The sequence below is a fragment of the Vidua macroura genome, chromosome 4, assembly GCF_024509145.1.
Source record: "Vidua macroura isolate BioBank_ID:100142 chromosome 4, ASM2450914v1, whole genome shotgun sequence".
NCBI lineage: Eukaryota > Metazoa > Chordata > Aves > Passeriformes > Viduidae > Vidua > Vidua macroura.
Window position 1 is genome coordinate 73,896,816 of NC_071574.1, and position 21,842 is coordinate 73,918,657.

At 45.0% G+C, this 21,842-nt stretch overlaps 1 protein-coding gene across 4 annotated transcripts in view; it reads right to left on the minus strand.

The window, feature by feature from the left end:
• ATRN (attractin) overlaps positions 1–21,842 on the minus strand; it is a 148,461-nt gene that overhangs the window by 101,607 nt on the left and 25,012 nt on the right. For all 4 annotated transcript variants that reach the window (XM_053975390.1, XM_053975387.1, XM_053975389.1 and 1 more), the window contains exons 2-3: positions 11,741–11,824; positions 7,371–7,484 (exon numbers count right to left, since the gene is read on the minus strand). In XM_053975390.1, the coding sequence (XP_053831365.1) occupies positions 7,371–7,484; positions 11,741–11,824 (198 nt within the window). The remainder of the gene's footprint in view (positions 1–7,370; positions 7,485–11,740; positions 11,825–21,842) is intronic.

A 21,842-nucleotide genomic window follows, 5' to 3' on the forward strand; every position in this document is an offset into this window, starting at 1 on the left:
AGCATGTGGGGCAGGGAGCCAAGGGAAACAGCCCAGCCTCACCCTGTGCCCAGTCACTCCCCAGTGCCCAAGGCCACCAGCAAGCAAAATGCAATGATGAAAAGAATTGCCCCTCAAGAAGAACTTACTTTTCCTCTTTTTACATCTATTTGGAATAGAAAGCAAATACAGTTGAAGACAGTTTCCTAGGACAGACTAAATGAGCTTATCTGCTCAAGGAAATCACTCCCAGCTATCCACAGCACCCACTAATACCACCTGGGATGCACTTTTTTGTGACCTGAACTTTTTTGTCCCCATGGTACAACACAATGGTGTGCTCCAAGAACAGAACAGACACCCAGCAATCCTTTTTGCTACAGATTTGGGGGTATTTGCACCAACACCAGCAGATGAACAAGCTACCTACAGCTGGACCACACTGAAAACTGCCCAACAGCCCTTTCTGCACAAGAAATCTTATGGTGGACAAAAAGATATCCTTCATTTTACCAACACACCATAAAAATCACTGGAACCTGATCCCATGTTTTGGCTAAGCAACTCCAGCACATCTGCTGATAGACACTTCAAGAAATATTTCCTTATGAGAAAGCCAAATGTTCCCCTGCTGCTCATTCACTTCTCAATGATATGGGATTAAACAGCAAAATTAATTCCCTTTTCACCTCTCTGCAAGAGGTGCCTTGTTTCATTCTCAACATTTGAGACTTCTGAAGTTTATCTCTCCCAAAAGACCATCTCCCACAAAACCAAAGAACAAAAAGCCTAACAAACTTCTTGTTCGGTTCATAATATTCCTTTGTAATGGACACTGTAGGACAGTCCATCTCCACCACAGGAAAACAAACACTTGAAAATAATTTGGGTGAGGCAAACTACAGCTCAGGGACAAGAAAAAAATTGCTTTGTTCTGGTTTCTCCATCAGCACTTATCACTGATATTACAGGGCAAAATAAGTGGAAGGCAAGACAAAAATTCCCCTCAATAATATTTCCTAATAAAAGGACTATCACTACACAATTCTTTGTTTTCTCATAGAAATTTCTCAAATTTGGGATTTGTTTGACCAAAACATAGGTACCTCCATAACAATGCTTACATCCTAGATACTCCCTATTTCCATCTTTTTCTGGTGATTCATGTGTAAATAACTAAAGAGGATGTTATCCCACCTACACAAATTTAAAACACTCTAAGAAAACTTAATCACAGAATTGTCTGGGTTGGAAGGGACCTTAAAGGTCAACTAGTCCAAGCCCCTGCCATGGGCAGAGACACCTTCCACCAGACAGATTGCTCCAAGTCCCATCCAACCTGGCCTTGAACATTTCCAGGGATGGGGCATTTTAATTTCTTTCAGAGAAAGACATGAAGAGAACACAACACAGTGGGAACAATCAGATGCCTGAAAGGTTGAACCTCAAAAACAGTGAATGAATCAACCTGCTCCCAGCATCATATGGAATAAACAGAAGCACGTCATATTTTTCATCTACCATGAAAAAGAATCCAATAGGCAGAATCAGAATGATAAAAGATTATGCAAAACTTCCTTTAAATTACGATCCAGAATGTCTGAGCAACTCAACTCTGGCCAAGATCAGCATATTTCACAACACACTGCTTTTATTTCCTTTCATAAGCAAAACATTTTGCAACCATCTCTACTCCAAAGCAAATAAACACTCCTACTCAGCTCAGCTGCCCAGTGGCACCCAGGGAAAGGCAAACCTCTGTTTTGGACCGAAATAACATCTATTTCCTGTAGGCTGAAGTCAATGGCAGAAAGTAAAAGAGTATCAGACCATAGAATGGCCTGAGTTGGAAGAAACTTTAAAGATCATCCTGCTCCACCTCCTGCCATGGGCATGGACACCTTCCACTATCCCTATCCACTATCAGGGTGCTCCAAGCCCCAGTGCCCAACCTGGCTTTGGACACCTCCCAGGGAACAATTCCTGCCCAGTATCCCATCTAGACCTACTCTCTGATAGCAGGAAGCCATTCCTCCTTGTCCTATCACTCCATCCTCTTGTCCAAAGTCTCTCAAGCTCATCATGGAGGCTCACTTCAAGTACTGCAAGTCTACAATCCAGGAGACCCTACTTCTCCACTGCCCTGCACACACTGCCCTGTTCCTTCCCCTAGAGCACTGAAAAATCAGAATAATTCAAAACAAAGGGCACCTCCTCTACTATTTTTCCTGGATTTGCTATGTGAGTATCGTGGTACTGGCATATTCCTCATTTCCTCCAGGGACACAACCTGTTAGAGACCAAAGCATGAGAAGCTTTACTGAGCAGAAAAAGGGCAAAATTGGGAGTCACAAAAGGAAAGGGTGAAAATAAAGAGTAGAGCTCATGGAGATGTAAAAGAATAAAGATGATACTGAAAAATCAGCTTTGCAATCCATCAAAATCCAATGCAAACAAATTGTCCTAATTTTTAAATTTTTGATCCATCTGGACGCACACATACACAAAATGGCAACATTTCTGTTACTAAACTCCAGTCTGTGCACCTCATTCATACTCAGAACTACAAGAGTAAAACTAAACAAAATAAAAATAGAAGTTACAAAGACTAAAAATAAAACAATAGCAAAAAAATAAAAAAGGAGGGATAAAAATATAAGGAGAGTTCTCAAATATATTGTCTTACATGAAGCAAGATGACTCCCAAACATGGACTTTTAAGGAAACAAAGCCATTGCAACAACACATACTAAAAAAACCCTAGACTATAGATTCATTACAGAGCTGGCAACCCCTCAAATTACAGTCTTCTTTGAAATCTTCTCCCCTTGGTGCACTACAGGCAGACCCAGCTGCTGCAGCAGCACCACAGGGAAGCTTGTCTGTCTGCAGAAGCCTCCACATCAGGGGCTTTGCCCAAAAGCATCCTCAGTTCTTACGTGACTGTTGTTATCAAAGAATCATGGAACAGTTTAAGCTGGAAGAGACCTTAAGGATCATCCCATCCCACCCCTGCCATGGCAGGGACACCTCCCACTGTCCCAGGCTGCCCCAAGCCCCAGTGTCCAACCAGGCCTTGGGCACTGCCAGGGATCCAGGGGCAGCCACAGCTGCTCTGGGCACCCTGTGCCAGGGCCTCCTCACCCTCACAGGGAACAATTCCTGCCCAAGATCCAATCCATCCCTGCCCTCTGGCAGTGGGAAGCCATTCCCTGGGTCCTGTCCCTCTGTCCCTTGTCCCCAGTCCTTCTCCAGCTCTCCTGGAGCCCCTCCAGGCCCTGCAAGGGGCTCTGAGCTCTGCCTGGAGCCTTTCCTTCTCCAGGGGAACATTCCCAGCTCTTCCCTGCCTCCTCAGTGGCAGGGAAGCTCCAGCCCTTGGAGCATCTCTGTGGCCTCCTCTGGACTTGCTCTGGCAGCTCCAAGTCCTTCTGCTGTTGGAAGCCCCCGAACTGGATATGCATTCCCATGGCAGCAAGGTCAGTTACAATTTCTGGCAAAGAATTTAGGGAATAGAAGGAAAAAATAGAGGAGGGTCAACCATTGATCTCTGTATGAGAAGAGGTAGAAGGAGTGAGGAGACACTGCTGAAGAAGGGTGAAACCTAATTTTTGACCTCAACTACCTCAGGGGAGATTAGACAGAAGGGAATACCAGAGGTTCACAAGAAAAGGGCAGGAGGCAACACACACCAGCTGCAGCAAGAGATTGTGGCTAGACACTAGTATTAGATTAATTCTTATCATTATTTTAACACCAATCTCTGGACCACTGACCCAGAGGATCAATGAGATCTCCATCCTAAAGAAAAATTCGCACCTTGACTGGACAAAGGGCCCTGATGGTCATCCTGCTTTGAGAGAGGCATCAGACCCTTCCAACCCAACTCAGTTCTATACCCAAATTTGGCTGCTCAAGTGCCATATTGGCCAACAAGTACCACAAGGCTGGTGAGCTGCTCCTGAGGGAACACAGGCTCACATGATCCTCCATCTGGCACCTGAGAGCAACCACAGCAGCTGCTGGGCCACTGCCAAACGTCCTGCAGAACAACAACTGGGTTTGACCAGGAAAGCCCCCCCTGCCAACCAGAGCAAAATGAAAATAAAGGTGCTAAACCAGCTCTGGTAAATGCTTAATGTGTGTTGTAGTGTGTTTTGTTTGAAGTTCATGTCTGCCCCCTGTTCTCCTCCTTAATCCCCTCCTCTCCCAAGCTGCCAATCTTCCCCAGGTCCTCCCTAACCCCCTCCATTCCAAGTTGTCAGTCCTCCCTTTCCCCACCCCTTTTCTCCAGAATGTTCCTTGTCAATCCTCTCTATCCCTACCCTTCCTTCCAGAGTGTTCCCTGTCTATTTTGTTACACTCGACACCCTATTTGTTACTTTGTGTTATTCCACTCCCCTACTTCTCCTGATAGGTTTATAATAGTTTAGTCCCACCTTAGACCACTCCTCAGCTTTACCCTCATTGGTTAATGTTCCTGCACCCCTCCTCCTGAGTTACTGTATAAAATTTCTGTTTACGCCCTGAGTCTTGTCTTGGGGCTCCATCTTGTCCATCCCATAAATACACTCTGGTTTCCCCCAAGACCCGTGTCTTCGTTATCTGTCCCTGCGCCAAACCTGCCGATAGCTGGGATTGCAGAACTCGCAGGGGGACGGTCGCACCCCTGCACTCGCCGCCCAGCACGCCCCGTGACGGCGCGCTGCAACAAATGTGGAATAAAGTTAACAAAACCAACAAAGTTTACAGGTGTTGAGTGCAGTTTGTCTAATTCAGATTCTTCATCTGTGCTGACAAGTATGCTGTATTTGTTTCCATGTTCTTTTACTGCATTTTTGAAGCAGCACATTTACACAGTCTCATTGTGCCTGTGGTCACAAATATAAACCAGCAAAGATACTTTTAACACTGTTTAATTAGAAAAAGCTTAATGTGCAGGACCAGACAGCTCTGGGGGCTCTCAGAATACAAGGAGTTTAGTCTATGCACATACTTGAACTGTGTAAATGTTGGCATTAAGCAAGTATTTACTGCTGTTAAAAATTGATAAAACAAATTTAAAGCTTCCCTACAGTCCAGTGCTGAGGATTCCCAAGATCATTTTTTATATATATACAAGATTATTTATTTATTTATTTATTTATTTATTTCAAGATAAATATCATCTTGTGAACAAACATAAATGAGCATCAGATAGTCAAGAAAACAAAATGAGAGCCGTGAAGGAAGTGAAAGTTCAGGGAACTGATGTAAAAAGTCAGGGAGGGAACAAAAACTGAATTAAGAGAGAAAGGAATTTCTAGTGTTTGTCAACAAACTCTGAAAGCTTACAGGGCCCAACTGTACAAAGCTCAGTCTTGCAAATCTCCTGGAAGGGTGCAAAAATAATGAACAAGGAAATATAGTTATGGTAACAATAAATTTAATATACCCCGAATAAATTGAGAAAATATAAACACTGCTCTTAAAAAATTCCAAGGCATTTATTTTGTATTAGAGAAAGGTGTTTTTCAACAGATGCTTTCTGGTACTTCACCAAAATGAGAAGCATCTGCCATTTCCTGAACTTGGATTACTGAAGACCACAGCTCACTGCTAATGAAGTTAAATTCAAATATCATCTAAAGAAGCCATTTTTAAAAAAATTGGTGATTTTTTCCTACCTCAAAAACATTATTGTACTAATTTCATGTTTGCTTGTCCTCAGGCCCAGGCTTCCTGATTTACAGATTTCCCAGTCTGAACCATAGCTGTTAATGCTGTGAACTACTTATAACTTCAATTTTAAAAGCCTATTAATTTTTGGAAAACACACAAGAAATGGCAGGCACAAATCATCATTTCACCTTTTCACCAATGTATTAAAAAATAGCTTGACTGGAACAAAATGACATTGGGTCAGGATGATGTTTCCTCCTCTTCCTGCACATCAATCAGAGCATGATACCAGGAGAGCACTTCCAGGTGGCAGTGCCACGTTTTTGGAGGTTTTTAGAAGGGAAAGGTTGTTCCTTCTTAAAATGAGGTGTCCTGTTTTGACCTTACATTAGTCTTAAGCTTTACAAGAGATATTCTTTCACTCCAAAACAACTCTACACTTGCAGCTGAAGACCAAAAAACCACATGTGGTGGTTTAAATTTTTATCAACTTTTGTCCCTCTGCTGATATTCTCTCAGAGACATTATAAAGATTTTCTAGAACAAACACAAAGTATTTTTAGACCTTCATTTCACAAATGAGAGGAAGCCCAGCAGAAGGTTAATTCTGGAAATAGTTACACAGCCACTTGGAACAAGCAGAGTCCCAAGGGAACCATTAGTTTTTTCCATAGTTAACTTGGGATTATTTTCCTAATTTCAGTTTAAAGAATAAAAAGCATAAGGTGGTGGTGTCACTGCAAGACTGAAACATAGAAAAGCATAAGTTATGTCCAGGGCTCAGGATGAAATGTGGATTGCTCACCAGCAGCCACACTGATGTCTCATCACATGGACGAGCCAAATACCAATAACTTGTTGGCAGAACGGGAACTTTTACACATCAGGAGCTGGAGAGGGACATTTGCCAGGGGATGGAGACGCAGGGAATGGCTTCCCACTGCCAGAGGGCAGGAGAGACAGGACATTGGGAAGGAATCCTTCCTTGTGACAGCAGTGAGGCCCTGGCACAGGGTGCCCAGAGCAGCTGTGGTTGCCCCTGGATCCCTGGCAGTGCCCAAGGACAGGTTGGACACTGGGTCTTGGAGCAGCCTGGGACAGTGGGAGGTGTCCCTGCCATGGCAGGGGTGTGGAACTGGGTGGGCTTTAAGATCCCTCCCAAGCCAAACCATCCTGTGATTCTATGTTTTTACTAGGTTGATCCACCATTGCTGTTCCTGAACACGTTCCAAGTAACTAAAAAGTTTGAAGTTTAAGGTATATAAAAGATAGACATAATTCTGTAAGGCCTCCATGTCTACAGCGTTAGCTGGCTTTTGCCCTTCTGTCTGTATTGACACACTACAAGTTTAAGTCATAAATTATGTTCAAACCCATAAATGGGGCAGTTTTCACCTCTCAAAGGAGCCTGCACACCCAATCATCTCCAGTCCAGACAGATGACAATAATTATTTTGTATCTCAAAGAATCAGGATTTGGAAATGAAAACATAATACTTAATGCTAGAGTGCAGTGACATGACTTGCTCATTGTAAAAGCTGAAAACAACTCCTTAATTGTTATGCTGACAAACACTGCACAAAAGGACACCGGCTATATGTGCTGCACTTGCAGTGTTATACATTTGGACTACTGGATCATATTTACAATGTCAGAAGCCACATGTAAGTCAGGCTCCAAGTTAAGAAAATACCACTGGCTACATTTAAGAGTTTCACCAAGGGGAACTCACCTAAAAGCTGCCAGTAAGGGAGCATAAATTGAGTCTCCATCATATACATACAAGTGGTCCCAGCTGCACTCAGTGGCAAAGTGATTGAATCGAAGCCTGAGGATTGTGTTTGGCCTGTAAAGAAAAAAAAAAAAATTAATTAGCCAGTCAACACACAGGGCTAAATCTCTTCAACACACTCCTCTGGTGTGAAGCTCTGGTCTAGACAAGACTAAAACTGAGTCACTTGGTGTAACTGTAGGTACATTAAACGTGCTGTGCTTCAGGGTTTTTTTGTATGCAGCTCCCCTGGTATTAAGCAAAAACTTCTTTATGGTCAGAAAACTGTGTCCTGTTGTGCAGAACAGATCACAGAATATGCTGAGTTGAAAGGGACTGACAAGGATCATCGAGTCCAACTGCTGGCTCTGCACAGGACACCCCAACAATCTCACCCTGTGCCTGAGCGCATTGCCCAAACACTCCTGGAGCTCTGGCAGCCCTGGGACCATTCCCTAGGGAGCCTGGGCAGTGTCTGACCATCCTTTGGGAGAAGAACCTTCCCTGAGATCTAAACTAAGCCTCCCTGATACAACTTCAAGCCATTCCCTTGGGTCCTGTCCCTGTCACACAGAGATCAGTGTCTGCCCCTTCTCTGCCTCAGAAGGAAGTTGCAGGCTGAGATGAGATTCTCCCTCAGTCTACTTTTCTCCAGGTTGAACAAACCAAGGGGCTTCAGACACTGCTCAAACAAGCCAAATGTCCCTCTCCAGCTCTCCTGGAGCCCCTTCAGGCCCTGCAAGGGGCTCTGAGCTCTGCCTGGAGCCTTCCCTTCTCCAGGGGAGCATTCCCAGCTCTCCCAGCCTGGCTCCAGAGCAGAGGGGCTCCAGCCCTGGAGCAGCTCCGGGTTCTCCTCTGGGCTCTCTCCAGCAGCTCCACGTCCTCCTGCTGTTGGCCCCAGGGCTGGGGCAGCTCTGCAGGTGGGCTCTCACCTGAGGGGCACAGGGGCACAATTCCCACCTTTCCTTTGGCATCAGCCGAGTGCTGGGGGGCTCTGGGGGCCAGCAGACATGGCTGGGGCAGGTCTAGGTTTTCAGCATGGTAAGATACCATTTGTTTCATGGCCAATATAAAAAAGATACATCAAAAGACAATTACAGAGAAAGCACAGCAGATATTTAATTTAGGCCCAGCTCCAGGAGGGTGCAAACACCACTAACATTGTGCTTAGACCTGAAACAAATAGAAAATGAATGTGTATCAGCAGTGCTTGTTCCCACCCACAGCTGGAGCTGTTGAAAGGACAGACACAAATGTCTAGGATCTCCCCAACTGCATCACCCTTCAATTCAGATGAACTCCCTGTTAATCCTAATCAAATAAATGTTTAAAATGTCAGCTTTCCATAGTGTCCTTCCTCCCCACAGGAGGGGGAGTCCTTAGGGAGTTATTCTGCAAATGACTATTTTTTGATAGGTACAACAATCTACTCTAGGCCTTTGGAAAAGAGCAGCAGGTGGAACTCAAGGATAATGTCCTGCTTAAAGTAAAGGTACAAAGAGTTCCTATGACTTCAGAACTGAGCAGCCCATGGACTCATAGGAGATTGCTTCTACTTGAATAGCCTGACAGCTGTAGAGAAGAAAGAAATTGTCAATCAATAAAGGTTCAGACCACAAACAAAAAGGAAGAGTATCTTTGCAACAGCAAACAACTGTTAGCAAACAGCCCTCATCTCCACAATCACATGGTCCTCGGGATCCATGGAGCTCATCTGCCTCATTCACACTCCTGGGAAAAATAAAAAGGACTCCCCTGGGACAAGAACAGAGCACAGACACCAGCCAAGAAAAAATCAGTAACAGTGCAGAAAGGAAATGAGAACACTAAGGAACACAGGGCTGCATATTTCAGCTGGTTTAATCAGCATGATTATCTCTTTTCTGTTTACCACCATGCCCTGACAGCAGGGTATAAACACTCACAGGCAGGAAAAGAACTCCAACCTATGCCTCACTATGGAATAGGGAGGAACATTTCTGTCTTTCCAGCAAGAAAGATCTCACTTCTAAATCCACAAAGTTGTGGTTCCCTAGGAAGCTTCTCAGTAGTAATTATAAGCTGGAGGAGCAGCTTTGGTGTCATTATTGAGGACTTGTGAGAAGTACTTTGCTTCTGATAAAAATGAGTCACAATATCTTTTAAAAACAGAAGTTATGACAGTTAAGCTGGCTGTACTGGGATTGCTGAGGCTGGTTTGTCTGCAATAATGCTCTTGTGAAATGCTTTTTAATTATATGCAATCGCAAACTGTCAGCAGCTGTATTCCTATTACCTACACAAATTAAAAGGAGTAGCCACTTGGACCATCCAGCTTTTGCTCTTAACCACCTCAAACAACTGGGCTCCTTATAAAGTTAATAGTAAGTGGTTGCCTCCCAATTTCATTGTTCTGAATGGTTCTATGGAGCAGCTTAGCCCTCAGTTTGAGTACCTTAAGAGCTTAGGAATTAAACTTCCTCAACTCAAATAAATGTCTGCAGCAGATACAATGAATAGTTCCTCCTAACTCATCAGAACCTCCTAAACAAAGAACCATAGAGTGGTTTGGGTTGGAAGGGACCTTCATAACCATCTCATTCCACCCATTGCCATGGACAGGTTGCTCCAAGCCCCATCCAGCCTGTCCTTGGGCACTGCCAGGGATCCAGGGGCAGCCACAGCTGCTCTGGGCACCCTGTGCCAGGGCCTGCCCACCCTCCCAAGAAACAATTCCTAATTCCCAATATCCCATCCATCCCTGCCCCCTGGCAGTGGGAGCCATTCCCTGTGTCCTGTCCCTCTGTCCCTTGTCCCCAGTCCCTCTCCAGCTCTCCTGGAGCCCCTCCAGGCCCGGCAAGGGGCTCTGAGCTCTGCCTGGAGCCTTCCCTTCTCCAGGGGAACATTCCCAGCTCTCCCAGCCTGGCTCCAGCCCTGGAGCAGCTCCGGGGCCTCCTCTGGGCTCTCTCCAGCAGCTCCACGTCCTCCTGCTGTTGGCCCCAGGGCTGGGGCAGCTCTGCAGGTGGGCTCTCACCTGAGGGGGCACAGGGACAGAGTCCCCCCTCCCCTGCTGCTCACGCTGGGACCAGCTCAGGGCTGGGGGGACTCTGGGCTGGGTCATGTTCAGCTCTCACCCAGCAGCACCCCCAGGTCCTTCTCCCAGGGCTGCTCTCCAGCCATTCCCCACCCATCCTGTGTTTGTGCTCTGGCTTGCTCCAACCCCGTGCAGGACCTTGCACTTGGCCTTGTGTAACTTCATCAGGTTCACACAGTCCCATGTCCCTGGTCTGTCCAGGTCCCCTTTGGTGCCATTTCTTCCCTTCAGCATCTTGCCCACACCACATGGCCTGGTATCCACTGGCAAATTTGCTAAGGGTGCCTTGATCTGTGCATGTCAGCAACAGATACGCTAAACACCGGGAGAAGACTAAGGAAAAGTGCCCTCTGGGACTGTAGTAAATTCCGATCTCCCAAGATGCCAAGAGGCCTCAGTTTGCAGTGCCCAGTACAAGCTCACACTCTCAACACTCTCACGTGACTCCTGCCAATTCACAGCCCTCTCCACCTGCAGATTCAGGGAACAACACAGAATGTGACTGAACACAAAGATGTTATCACACAGCCATCGTATCTGACCATGGAAAAGCTTTAGAGACTAAACAAATGAATCTTACAATCCTGGGACCAGCTTGGTACTATCAAAAATATATTTCAACATGTGAGATGCTCTGAACTGCTGCACCATCAATCAGGTGACAGAGGACAGACATTAAATATGCTACTCCTAAAAATCTGTGCAAGAAATTGCTGTAAGCAATATAGGGATCAAATACAAGAAGGGCAGCAAAGTGAGGGGAGAGATCTGAGAGACTTCTCCCAGTTTAGAAAACCTTTGCAATAAAAGGTCAGTGGTTCCTCTGAAGTCCTCATGGCTCAGTGAGTAAAGAAACATCTGAAGTTCATCACTACAGAAACTGATTCTTCATGAATAAAAGCTTTCAGAGCTTTCTCTTGTTTCTCATACTACTGAAAAATCCCATGTGCAGTGAATCCCATCATCTAAAGGGCCCACTATGATGTCAGTTAAGTAATTCATAATCCTTCATTATTTACAGAAGTGCACTGATTTTTGTTCACCACATGCTGTTTCAACACAAACCTCTTAATCAGAAGTCAGTTTCAAGGGCTCAGTTGCACAAAAACTTATTTACCAAGACCAATTAAGTGTCGCCCTATCTAGCTTTTAGAATAGCCAGAAAGAATCGTGAAACCTAACAATATTCAGTGCAGATAAAACTCCCCTAAAAGTCCCAATAAGCAACACAAAATCCCAAGCTGCTTCTAACACTCACCTTCCTTCAATGAGCCAGGTGCATTTTGTCTTGTATTTGTAATTTCCAGGCCCATCTGTGACATACCCTGAAGGTTCAGTGAGTCTGCAAATAAAAAAAAAAGACAAACATTAGTGTCCAGTGGTTTTAAGCATTCAGAAAGGATTCTCTAAATTTTGAAGATCCATCATTAGATTATTATTTACTTAAGAGCCACTATAAACAAACCAATTACAGCACAACAAAATCCAGCTAGGGGTCTCCTGTTGAACTCTCTGTGCAGGCCTTCTGATGATTGTTCTTCAGGAATGACATCTTGAAGGACATCACTTCAAGAGTGATGGTTTCTCTATCATATTGATGCCATGGTTCCAAACCTGTATGTATAGATATACCACCTAACCAGCAAAAGGAATTCCCCAACAGAAGCTAAAATTATTCCTAAGCTATTTATTTACACAGACTGTACCATTCTTGCATGCAGTTCAGATGAAGGCCATGGTGCAAGCTCCCACTCATTCTGTATTTGACTCCACAAACTCCTTGACAATCTCCTGAATGGAGGGCTGGACTGACCCCCAAGCCCCTGGATCCCTGGCAGTGCCCCAGGCCAGGCTGGACTGGGCTTGGAGCACCCTGGGATAGTGGAAGGTGTCCCTGCCCATGGATGGGGTGGAATGAATGAGCTTTTAAGGCCCCTTCCACCTCAACCATTCTGTGATTCTATGTTGTTATCAACATCTGCAAATGGTGCACAGTGCAAATTCTACTCCAGCGAAAGAAAACCAAGAGCCAAACCATTAGGATATGCATTCTTCTCTCATATGAATTAGTCAGAATATTCCAGATGAGTTCTAACAAATGGCTGAAGTATTGCAGAAACTGATGAAAATAAATGACAGGGAAGGATGGCAGCAGAAGGCAGTAGCACCTGAAGGTGCCCAAATACCACGTTCTGGTAGAGCACACACTGGCACCCAAACCAGGATTCCTTTCTAGGCAAGTTATAAACTCCACGGTCGGCACACTGCCGGAGCAAATCACAGCCCTCTGGCAAAATTCAGCTGTCCTACTTACAACACAGCTCTAAAACAAAAACACTCTAAATTTAAACTTGGCAAAAAGAGAAGAAAGCAAGACCAGAAATTCCTCAAACCAGTATCTTGGAACTTTTTCTGTGCCTTTCCCCAGTGATCTGTTAATGCTAGTGTCTCACTTTTTAACACATTTTGGCTGAGTCAAAAATTATTTTCCAAACTCTTCTCCACCAAGCATTTTTAAGGTTGATCTCTGATTCAAATTAAAAAGGCAAAACTCACAGGTTTTTGAAAACCACCTTCCTCTGCCTATAAATGAATTTATTACAATACTTTTCAAGCTGAGAAATTGAGCTGAAGATTTTTAAAAGCCAATTACTGAAGTTCTGCAGGAAATGGACATTCAAGCAAGTGAAGAAAAAACTCAGACTTTTGGAAGCACAAAAAGCATCTGGACCCTCTATGGAGACACAGATGTCAGTGTAAACAGAGATTAGATTAAAAAAGAAATACACATACAGAAAGTCTAGATTTAGGCTAGATCTTGGGCAGGAATTATTTTCTGGGAGGGAGGTGAGGCCCTGGCACAGGGTGCCCAGAGCAGCTGTGGCTGCCCCTGGATCCCTGGCAGTGTCCCAGGCCGGGCTGGACATTGGGGCTTGGAGCAGCCTGGGACAGTGGGAGGTGTCCCTGCCATGGCAGGGGTGGGAATGGGTGGGCTTTATGGTTCCTTCCAACCCAAACCATTCCATGATTCTGTGATTTATACTTCTATTAAAATTTCAACATCTTTGAAAATTCAACTATTTATCCACCAACCAGGAATTCACAAAACCAAATGAAACTTCCAAGTCGGAGGCAGTAAGATCTAGTATTTTTTTCTAAAAAATCATCCTTTTGAATGTAATATTCATTGAAAAGCCATGAATCAAACAGTATTAACACTGATAGAACTTTGCCTGCAACCATGAGCAGAGATTCTGAAAACCTGAGCAATTGTCTCAAGCTAAAAACAATCTCATGCCATGTGGTAAGCTCTCAGGGAACCTCTGCTCATAGAACTCCTGCAACAATTTTATCTGGAAGCAATTACTAATTCATTCACCACAGAAATGCTACCAAGAGTAATATAAAAAATAAAATAAAACAATGCTGTTAGTACTGTAGCCCCAGGCATGTCACATCTCAGGAGAGAAAAAAACACAGCATTTCAACATCAATGTAATTCAATGAAGTTTCAGCAAAACATTGGACTTAGTTTTAAAAATGTAAGTCAAATTTCTTTGATACCCTATTAGTAAAAATTTAGCAGATAAGTTTCTCAGACTGCTTACTAAACTTCCTGCCATTATGGACAAATGAGGGATATTAAAAATCTATAACATATTATTAAAATCTATTAATACCATTAAAATCTATTAATAAAAATCTATTAAAAATCTATAATTGATCAGAGTTAACATCTCTGAAAGGAAAACAAATAGCCTGCACTGCCTGGCTAGAGCAAGCAGTAGCATCCATGTTCTTCTATAAGCACTCTCCCAGACAGAAATAAATCTTCAGCACAAAAGCAAACTGAAATTAGAATTTCATCTTTCCATTCAATACAGAAAGCTCAAGTGATCTCCAGGCTGCACTAAAAAGCAAACAGGCTCCTGTTCCCCATGCTCAGTGCTCTGTGCCACAGGGCTGGGATAGCTGGGACAAGTCCCACACAGCGCTTTGGCTTTGTCTGTGAGCAAAGCCTTGGGAAGGGAGCACGGGAGTAACTGCAGAAGGAAGAACACCCCAGGAATGAGGGACCTGCATGCCTGCATGTGGAAAGCTCTCCTGACATACATCAGGCCACTCTCACAGAAGGCTCCTACCCCACGTAACCTGTCACCACCACCAGCAGGCTCAGAGGCCTCTGGCCCCACAGAGCTTTGGCCATGTTTGTGGTGTGGCGTTAGGGTTAGGCCCTGCCGCTGGCTCACAGCAAGTCCTGCAGCTCCAGCCTGGGCCAGAGGGCTGGGAAAGACCCTGGGGGTGCTATGACAGCAGCTGGACACGAGCCCAGGTGGCAACAGACCATTGGGAGCCACTGGCCCCTGGGCTGTGCCAGCTCTGGGGTGGCAGCAGGGCCAGGGCAGTGCCCATCCCTGTGCTGGCACTGCTGGGGCACCTCCAGTGCTGGGGCAGCTCTGGAGAGCCCTGGAGGGGCTGGAGCATGGCCAGGGCAGGGAACGGAGCTGGGAAGGGGCTGGAGAATTCCTGAGGGAGCTGGGAAGGGGCTGGAGAGTTCCTGAGGGAGCTGGGAAGGGGCTCAGCCTGGAGCAAAGGAGGCTCAGGGGGGACCTTGTGGCTCTGCACAGCTCCTGCCAGGAGGGGACAGCCGGGGGGGTCGGGCTGGGAACAGGGAACAGGGACAGGAGGAGAGGGAACGGCCTCAGGGGAGCCTCAGGGTGGGCACTGGGGAAATTCCTCATGGGAAGGGCTGCCCAGCGCAGGGCTGGGGTCCCCATCTCTGGGGGGATTTCACTGCCCTGTGAATGTGGCACTTGGGGACATGGACCACTGGTGGCCTTGGCTGTGCTGGGGAACAGCTGGACTTGGTGGTCTTAGAAGGCTTTTCTAACCTAAACCATTCAGTGATTCTATGGTAATTTTATGACTCAGATGCAGAAATCAGACACCAGAAAATATGGAAAGACATCAAATACCACTTGTCTTTGCTAAATTGGTGAAATGAGTGGCTGCTACACAGGAAGTGCTTCCCTGACGGGGCTTACTCCTGGATTGGGGTGACCCCGGGAGGTGGTAAAAGTCTCTCCCCCAACCCGGGCCTTCAAAGAAAGACTCTGTAGTCTTCAGTCGTCCGGTCTCAAGGTAGTTTATTGCATGTTATCTCAAGCCACACACACTCCATGACATTCTGTCTGAGTCCTTCTCCCTCTGCGTCTCTCTCCGTTTCTGTCTCTCTGTCTCTTCCGCCCAAGGGGCTGGTGCCATCTTTTATATCACACATTACATATTAAATGTTTATAGTTCTTCCCCAATGCCTATTACTTATATTGAACAGTGACTTTCTACTCTAAACTAATCTGTGAGTGCCAACATCACCAAGTACATGGAAGATAGGAAGGAGAAAGGAGGAGGACAGGGCACACCCAAATCCCTCCATCTTAGAACCTCTGACCCCCATGTACAAAACTCAGACCCCTCTGTACAAGGCCTAAAACCCCCCTGTACAGCACTCAAAAATCCTTCCTTTCACTTTGTGACTACTTCTATTACAATATCTAAACTTTTGTGATTTCTTGTTCTTCCTGCAAGATTGGTAAATTGTTCCATGGATCAAATTCAAAGCCACAGGGGTTTCCGGCTGCCTGGCAGGGTCTCAGATGCTTCTGACCTGGACCCAGAACATCCAAGAGTGTCTGAGGGACATTCTGGGTTCTGACACTTCCCTACTACCTGAAAGTTACATCTACTCTGCAAGGAGCAGCTGGTACACCCTAGGAAAACAGTAAGTCAGGTCCTGTACTACAATACTTACAAGGCTCTAAACTACAATATCAACTTTTAAACCTCCAGGGTAGAAAAAACAACTGCAAGGATCTATTCACAAAACTCAGATTAAAAACATACATAAGTGTACTGCATAAATACATATGTGTACATGCATATACACACAATACTTAAGGCTTGTTTCAAACTTCACTGTTCACAAGTGTTGTGTACACTAAATTTTTCACTGATTTCCAAGTGGACTGCTATATACACGAACCAAAGGGAAAGAAGAGCGTAAGGGAGAATAACCTACAGCGCACACATTCAAAGGGCTCCAACCTTGAGTGATGCCTATTCCAGCTTTTTTTAAGGAAAAGACAAAAGGGAAGCAATGACAAGGACGAAGATTTAACAAAAAAGAACTTCAAAAATAAGTATTTTATGCAAAAATATTCTGCATATTTAATTGCTCCCCACTCATTCTGGGAGCCCCTGAAAAGCACAAAACCAACACAAGAAAACCAGTCAGCAATCAGTGGTATCCTCCTGGGTAAACAGCCAAATCTGATATTGGAAATCAACAGACAAATCCATAGTTTATTTAATAATAAAGTGAGTAATACTAGCAGCGTATATTTTTCAAATACAAATTAGTATGCACTGAGAAAATTCCTCCGTGGGCAGGAACTGCACAACAAGGCAAAGCCTCAAAGCTGTTGACTAATTACTAACTAATCAATCTAAAGCAGGCCTGTTGCTAGTGAGTACAAAAACTCACAAGAAGTACCTTAGAATTTAGGATTAAATAACTTTGCAGCACTTACTTCAAAACATTGTGACATTAAAGGTACATTACATGCTGGCAACAGGGTTTTGAATATATTTCTTTTCATCAGAAGTATTACTAAAGAGAAAATGCAGCTTGCCTTTCCTTCATTATTCACCAGAAAAGGTAAGTAGGCTGGTTTGGTTTATAAAACACATTACAATTTAGCCTCTTAAGTGTCATCACTGGGTCTCAAAATGGGTTTGTATTACTTTCAGTTAGACTGCAGTGACACTGACAGTGAAGACTTATCAGCATTTTGTGTCTGGAGAAGTTTCACAGCCTTTTCACTAAAAAGAAACCCCAACCAAATAATCAAAAAACAAACAAAAAACCAAAACAAACAAAGCCAACAAAATCTAAACAAACAACCAAAACCACGAAACAAAAACAAAAGCCCCTTGTCCATCCTAATTTTGAAGCTGTTAAATCTAGAGACAGATGCAAGCAATGAGTTTTTCTCCTTTCTTCCTCCCCCTTCCCAAGTGCTCAAGCACTTCACAATTAGAAGTCACTGGTTTGGGTATATTTGGAATTGAAGGCACAAAGAAAGGGCTGTTACAGCCTCTTACCAGAACAAACACTTTCTATCCTAAATTGATTAATAATTTGACTTTGTTCATGTTCTCACTAAAAGCACTGAGGTTAAAGGACATTTATCATAAGCAAATGCTTTAATTTATAGGCATGGAATAGTGATCAGGCACACTGGGGATGAGAGAAGCAGATGAACAATTCACACAACTATGTCCTGAATTTCTAATGAAGAACAGTTAAATCCCTTCTTCTGCCACCTGGGTTCCACACCACAGGTAAAGCTAGGAAGATGTAATTAATTACAGGTCAGGTCTCACAGATGAAGGTAATGACATTGCTGCAAAATCCACTTTGATAAGGATTTTACCTACACAGCAACAGGTACCTCAAACAAAGACCATCAATTACTCCAGGTGCCCAGAGAATTCTCTCCTCTTCTCTCTTCCACATACACAGTCTCCTGAGATTAAAGTCCTCAAGATGAGCAAACTCATGTAAAAGTCACTGCTGTAGCATAATCATGGAAAACCAAATGTTTTAGGTTGGGACAGACCTTAAAGTTCATCTCGTTCCACCCCCCTTCCACTGTCCCAGAGTGCCCCAAACATTGTTCTGTTATCTCTATATTATCTTTGATCTCTGCTTTCACACTGCAAGGACTCCAGTCTTGGCACTCTTATTTCTTTGAACATCTTCCCCAGTGCCTGTATTTTATGCAGAAACATTACCATGACAAAAAGCCAATTCATGAGGTCCCCTTGAAGGCCACCCATACCCACCACTCGTACCTGAGACACCGGCCATGCAGATGGTGGACACTACAACGGCTGTCTACTCATCTAACCCAACAGTTGCATTCTGCTTTCCCCATTTGTTCCCAAATCCACTTATTGGACCTTGGCCTAATTCTTAGAAATAAGGATAATTTAGCTGAAAGTGTCTGTAATGCCCAGAAGAATGGGAGTCTCATCCTTCCCTGGTGGTCCTAAAATGCTCCTGGGGTTTGTGGTAGGGAGTTGTCTTACTCACACCAGGCAGAAGGAGACAACAGAGCACAGTGGAAGCAAATGCATCTCACACATCATAAACTATGTCACTACAGCAGGAAAAGAATATGTCAATGTCACAGCACATTACACAGTTGAGACAGCCACAATACCCAGAGCATCACCATACCACATCAGAAAGCTTCACCTCACACACAGTAACACCACATCATTTCAGAAGGCTTCAAGCATCTGCCCTTCTTGTTCTTTACCCACCCTTTTATTCCCTCCCGTTCATGCCCTCGACCTGTGCGCCCTCTGTGCCCTGTGAGGTTGCTCAGCACACCTGGGCACTCCGTGTGCCTTTGCTGTCAGTGCTGCTCACCTGCTCCTCACAGCTGCACCCACTGGGGATGGGGCTCATCCCACTCCCAACTACCACAAACTGTGTGCCTAAGTATCAATCCCTCTCTTTCCCTGGCACACCATGACCCCCTATAATCTTGGGGCAAGAGCTCTTGCAAGTGTCTTACTGCAAAACTTAACCCCCTGCAAAACAAAAGGACAAAGAAACCACATTATTGCAATGGTCAAAGAGAATCATCAAAGGCTCATGCACACAAGGTCTGTAAGATGAATTTTCATCCCTTTCCCAAAATTAGAAATATTCAATTATTTAATGGATCTCAAGCACCGTACAGTAATTTAAGTTTCAGTACAGCACACCTCTGACCCTTGTAAATAAAGCCTCATAATTCAAATTCTTTAAAGCCCACATGCTCAGAACTGACAGACATCAATCTTCTCCTCCAGCTGGAGAGCCCTTCACTTTGATAAGCTTTCAAGTTGTCAGGCCTACGTTAAAGACCAGGAAAAGCATTCACTGGCAGAACGTGTGCTGTATTGTGAACATAAAGAGGTTAAGCAGCTGACTTAACCTTCAGGCCAGCATGAATCAGAGCAAGTGCAGTTTCAGGCCATCCCTGTGGAGCAGAGGACCATCATCCTGCTGCATGTCCTCAGACAAATGCAAACCCACCAAGTTCCTATGAGAAATGTAAAAGCAGTAGCAGCAATCCCTTCTGCTTTCCAATGCTGTATATGAAACTGCTGCCCTATTCTTCCTAAGCACTAAACCCCAAAATAATCCATTGAACTCTCAATAAGCCCATTTAGACTCTGATTTAGCTCCGAACTTGCCACCCTCCATCACTGCTGATTTTTAGGCCAAATGCAGAGCTCAGAACTTGGTAGTCACACTTGCAGAAAAGCACAAGCTAAAGATCAGTCAGTCTTGCAACAGAAGTGAAAATATTGAGACAATCTATAAATAAACACCACAGCCTGACCCACTTTCTTAACGGGGACAGAAATAATTCCTTTTATTTCCTCTCCTTCCTTCAAAAAATTTAAGCTACTACGCAGCAGTGTTACCTGCTGGGAAAACTGATCCCTATAAAAATAAAAGCAGTTAGGAAAAAGATTGCTGTTAACTTCTCTTTGGTTCGGGCCTCAAAACCAGATTTGGACACAGATCCTCAGATACAGTTCCCTAAAATAGTCATAGTACATCCTGAAGTCCAGAGGGGCATTTGTGAACCTACAGAATGACAAATCCTTGACTTTTTAAAGGGCTTTGGCTGAAAAAACACCCTAAGAACATACAAAGATCAGGAAATTGATAAAGAAAATACTGTAATTTTTAATGAAACAAATTCTCAGCCAATATAATAATTTAATGATACCTTGATCAACTAATAAGGAAGATGTTCTCAAAGATGCCACAAGTAGTAAAAATAATATAACAGAAAATTAGCCTTTTAAGCATAAAATATTAAACCTCAGAAAAGGAGGGAAGTGTGGTCCCCCCAGAAAAAAAAGTCTGTATGTTTATATCATAAAAAGATATTCTACCTGTCCCATGAAAGTCCTTCTCCTCATGTGTATTACTGTAAAGAATGAAAGGCATGTAAATATTTGTCTCAAAGGAGGGGGCAGAGAATTTAATTGAGGGGAGGAGAAGTCCACAGAGCACCAATAATAAACCAATGATTTATCACTACAATCTCCTAAAATCTATTTAGATTTTAACGTCTTCCACCTCATTTCAGTGAATCTGCTCCCAGACATAATCCCTTGAGCCACATGCCCTCTCTCTCCTAAGAGTCCCTCAGCACACACCTGGAGGGTTTTGGACAGGCCCTCAAGCAGGACTGTGATCGCTGGCTCAGGGAGCAGAGCCCAGGTCAGCGCTGGCCTGAGAACACACCTGAGATTCCAGCTCTGCTCCCTCCCACCAACAGCTGCTGACACCAAGCTGAGTGGTGAGGGTGACACACCTGAGGGAAGAAATGGCACCCAGAGGGACCTAGACAGGCTGGAGAGCTGGGACAGCGCAAAACTCATGAGGTCCAACATGGCCAAGTGCAAGGTCCTGCACGGGGTTGGAGCAAGCCAGAGCACAAACACAGGATGGGTGGGGAATGGCTGGAGAGCAGCCCTGGGAGAAGGACCTGGGGTGCTGCTGGGTGAGAGCTGAACATGACCCAGCCCAGAGTCCCCCCAGCCCTGAGCTGGTCCCAGCGTGAGCAGCAGGGGAGGGGGGACTCTGTCCCTGTGCCCCCTCAGGTGAAAGCCCACCTGCAGAGCTGCCCCAGCCCTGGGGCCAACAGCAGGAGGACGTGGAGCTGCTGGAGAGAGCCCAGAGGAGGCCCCGGAGCTGCTCCAGGGCTGGAGCCCCTCTGCTCTGGAGCCAGGCTGGGAGAGCTGGGAATGTTCCCCTGGAGAAGGGAAGGCTCCAGGCAGAGCTCAAAGCCCCTCCAGGGCCTGAAGGGGCTCCAGGAGAGCTGGAGAAGGACTGGGAACAAGGGACAGGACACAGGGAATGGCTCCCACTGCCAGAGGGCAGGGATGGATGGGATATTGGGAATTAGGAATTGTTCCTTGGGAGGATGGGCAGGCCCTGGCACAGGGTGCCCAGAGCAGCTGTGGCTGCCCCTGGATCCTTGGCAGTGCCCAAGGCCAGGCTGGATGGGGCTCAGAGCACCCTGGGATAGTGGACAGGGTCCCTGTCCATGGCAGGGGGTTTGGAACTAGCTGTCTTTAAGGTCCCTTCAACCCAAATCATTCCAAGATTCCATCTTTTAGCACCTGCAGAAACAATTGGAAATAAGCCCCCAACTTCACAACACAAACAAGCAACACTCGTGTTTGCCAATATCCAGGAGAAAGAAAGAAGGAACAAA